Source organism: Arachis stenosperma, chromosome 5 (assembly GCF_014773155.1).
Source record: "Arachis stenosperma cultivar V10309 chromosome 5, arast.V10309.gnm1.PFL2, whole genome shotgun sequence".
Classification (NCBI taxonomy): domain Eukaryota; kingdom Viridiplantae; phylum Streptophyta; class Magnoliopsida; order Fabales; family Fabaceae; genus Arachis; species Arachis stenosperma.
The window spans coordinates 10,821,458-10,823,810 of NC_080381.1; the positions used below are offsets into that span (position 1 = coordinate 10,821,458).

At 41.6% G+C, this 2,353-nt stretch overlaps 1 protein-coding gene across 1 annotated transcript; it reads right to left on the minus strand.

The window, feature by feature from the left end:
- Window positions 1-247: 247 nt before the first annotated feature.
- On the minus strand, window positions 248-2,353 carry LOC130981611 (calcium uniporter protein 2, mitochondrial). Its single transcript, XM_057905187.1, has 2 exons — window positions 1,652-2,353; window positions 248-810 (listed from the first exon to the last, which is right to left on the minus strand). The coding sequence occupies exons 1-2, from the start codon at window positions 2,222-2,224 to the stop codon at window positions 325-327; spliced, it is 1,059 nt and encodes a 352-aa protein (XP_057761170.1). The 5' UTR covers window positions 2,225-2,353; the 3' UTR covers window positions 248-324.

Genomic DNA, 2,353 nt, shown 5'->3' on the forward strand with positions numbered 1-2,353 from the left:
GGTCTTTTACTGTAACTAAATCCTTGCCATTTAATTTAGCAATTAAAAAGTTTGGAAACAACACTCTGCATCGGTTGTACATAAGGCCGCACACTAATTCTAACTCACCGGAAAACGCAAATATTCTTGATTATCTTTTTGCCCATGTCTTTTTCGGAGGATGATAATTTCATGTCCTGGAATCAGCTGAGAGGGCGTTGAACCCACAAGTTTTTTCTACTTATTTGCTATAGTTTCAGTCAGTGAATAGCAATAAAAATACTCAAGGCCTTTCATGTTTTAGTTTCTTTCCAAGGCCTCAAATTACCTTTATCTTTCTTCCAATCAATGCTGTTGGAGAGTCTTGTCAAATGGGTGAGCGATGGAGGAATCAATCTTTGGAGGTATGGAACTGGAGGGAGGAGAGCATGCAGCTTTGAGCTCATTAAACCTTTCAATGTCAAAATTGTTAAGCTTCATGAGGCGCTTCTGCTTGGTGCTGAAGCGGGATTGGTAGAAGCCTTCAAAGGAAGGTTCTATTGAGGTCCTAAGGAAGAATGTATAGCCAGCCATGAAGTACACAGATGTCAGATAGAAGCATATTGGCTCCATCACATCCCATGTTAGCTCCCAAAAGGTGAGTCTCATGCATGTCAGCGTCTGAACGACTAGGAAACTCAGCCCGCCCCAGAGCTCGCGCCGAACAAGGGTGTGGGCTCTGCCGTCGATGGCTGACTTCTGTTTCTCCATTTCTTCGAATTCTCTCCTAACAGAGTCATGCACCTTGGCTCCTCCTCGCAGAGGGAGTAGATCTTGAATGGCTTTTGCTACCTGTATCACAACAAATTTTACACAATTTGGGTGAAGCCTGCCTCAAGCTTAGCTACACATTTGGTTTTCCCTTTATGAATCACACAAGCTTATAGTGAATTAATTTTTGTAATTAAACCCACACAGAACGTAGAACACAATTTAGCAAAACCTATGAATTCTATTTTTCACCCTCTAACACTTCAAGAGGGAGCAAATAGTTTGCTAGTACCTAGAATAGAAAACCCCAACTTTCCATCCGTATTGGTTTTATATGAAAAGGATTGTAATCCTAATCTAAAATTAATTTAGGGTTAGCATGAACCCATCTCCCAATAGACCCAATCTTTTTTCAATCTAAATAAAGATATTGAAATAGAAAGCCCAAATTTTCCAATTAGTAAATCCCCAAAATAGTTGAATTAGATTAGATTGATGAATATAATAGTGAGTGGGAAAGCTGGGAGGGCTTTATGCAGTCCTTTAAAGCCCTAATATACCACCTCAAACGGGACTTTTTAGATCTTGGGAAACAACAAAGTTTCAATTTCCTGTGGAAAAAAACAAAAGAAATAATCACAAAAGACATTATCAGTTTTCGGTAGTCTCTAACCAAATAAATTGGTAAATGAGCAGCTATAACATGATTGATTTTAAAAATCAAAAACCTATCTGGAATCTCCACCATCACCCTTCTGTCATAACCCAGAAATTAAAAACTTAACCCAGCACAACACAAACAAAACCAAAAACAAATTGATCAATTAATTAAAAATAAAAAAATCAATTTATGGAAGACTGGAAAAAATTTAATCTAAAAAGAAAAAGATGAAAAAGAGAGAGGCATGGGAAATATATTAACCTGTTCTGGCCTGACGAAAACGACATCTCCCAAAATAATCACAGCCGCAGAATCATCGAGCAGCCTTGCAATCGTAACCGCTTGATCCTGATCGGAGCAATTTTCGGAGCAGATCCGAATGAACTCGTGTAACGTTATGCAGCTCTTTCGGATCTCCTTAAGTTTCGATTTCACCATCTCTACCTGCGCCGCCTTCAGCAACTTCCGAGCATCCTCCGCCGTCACTCCCAACTCCTCCACCTCCTCGTCCTCCTTCTCCTCCATCTCCGGCGGCCTCAGCCCCTCCAATCGAATGCGGTTTCTAGCAATGTCCATTGCCCTCAACCTCTCCATAATGTTTCCGTGGGCAGACGGCGATCGAAGCTCCGGCTCGAACCCGGGTCGCTTATGAAGGAACCTCCGGAAGACGCCATTATCTCCTGGGTCCGGAGCGATGTCACGATCTCCAGCGGAGGCGGCGGAAGCGACCCTCGCGTGAACGGAGGCAGATGAAATCCGGCAATTGGTAAGCGTTTGCGATGAGAGTTTGGTAAAATTGAATAGACGCTGAGCTAGGGTTTTTTTGAACGCCATGGATAACGATAACAATAATAACAACAATAATGTTAAAATTGTAGAGATACAGAGCGTTCGGAAAGGTCTAGAGAGATAAGGAACAATAAGCTTGGAGAAAAGGATGGGCCTCGGGGACCTTAATATATA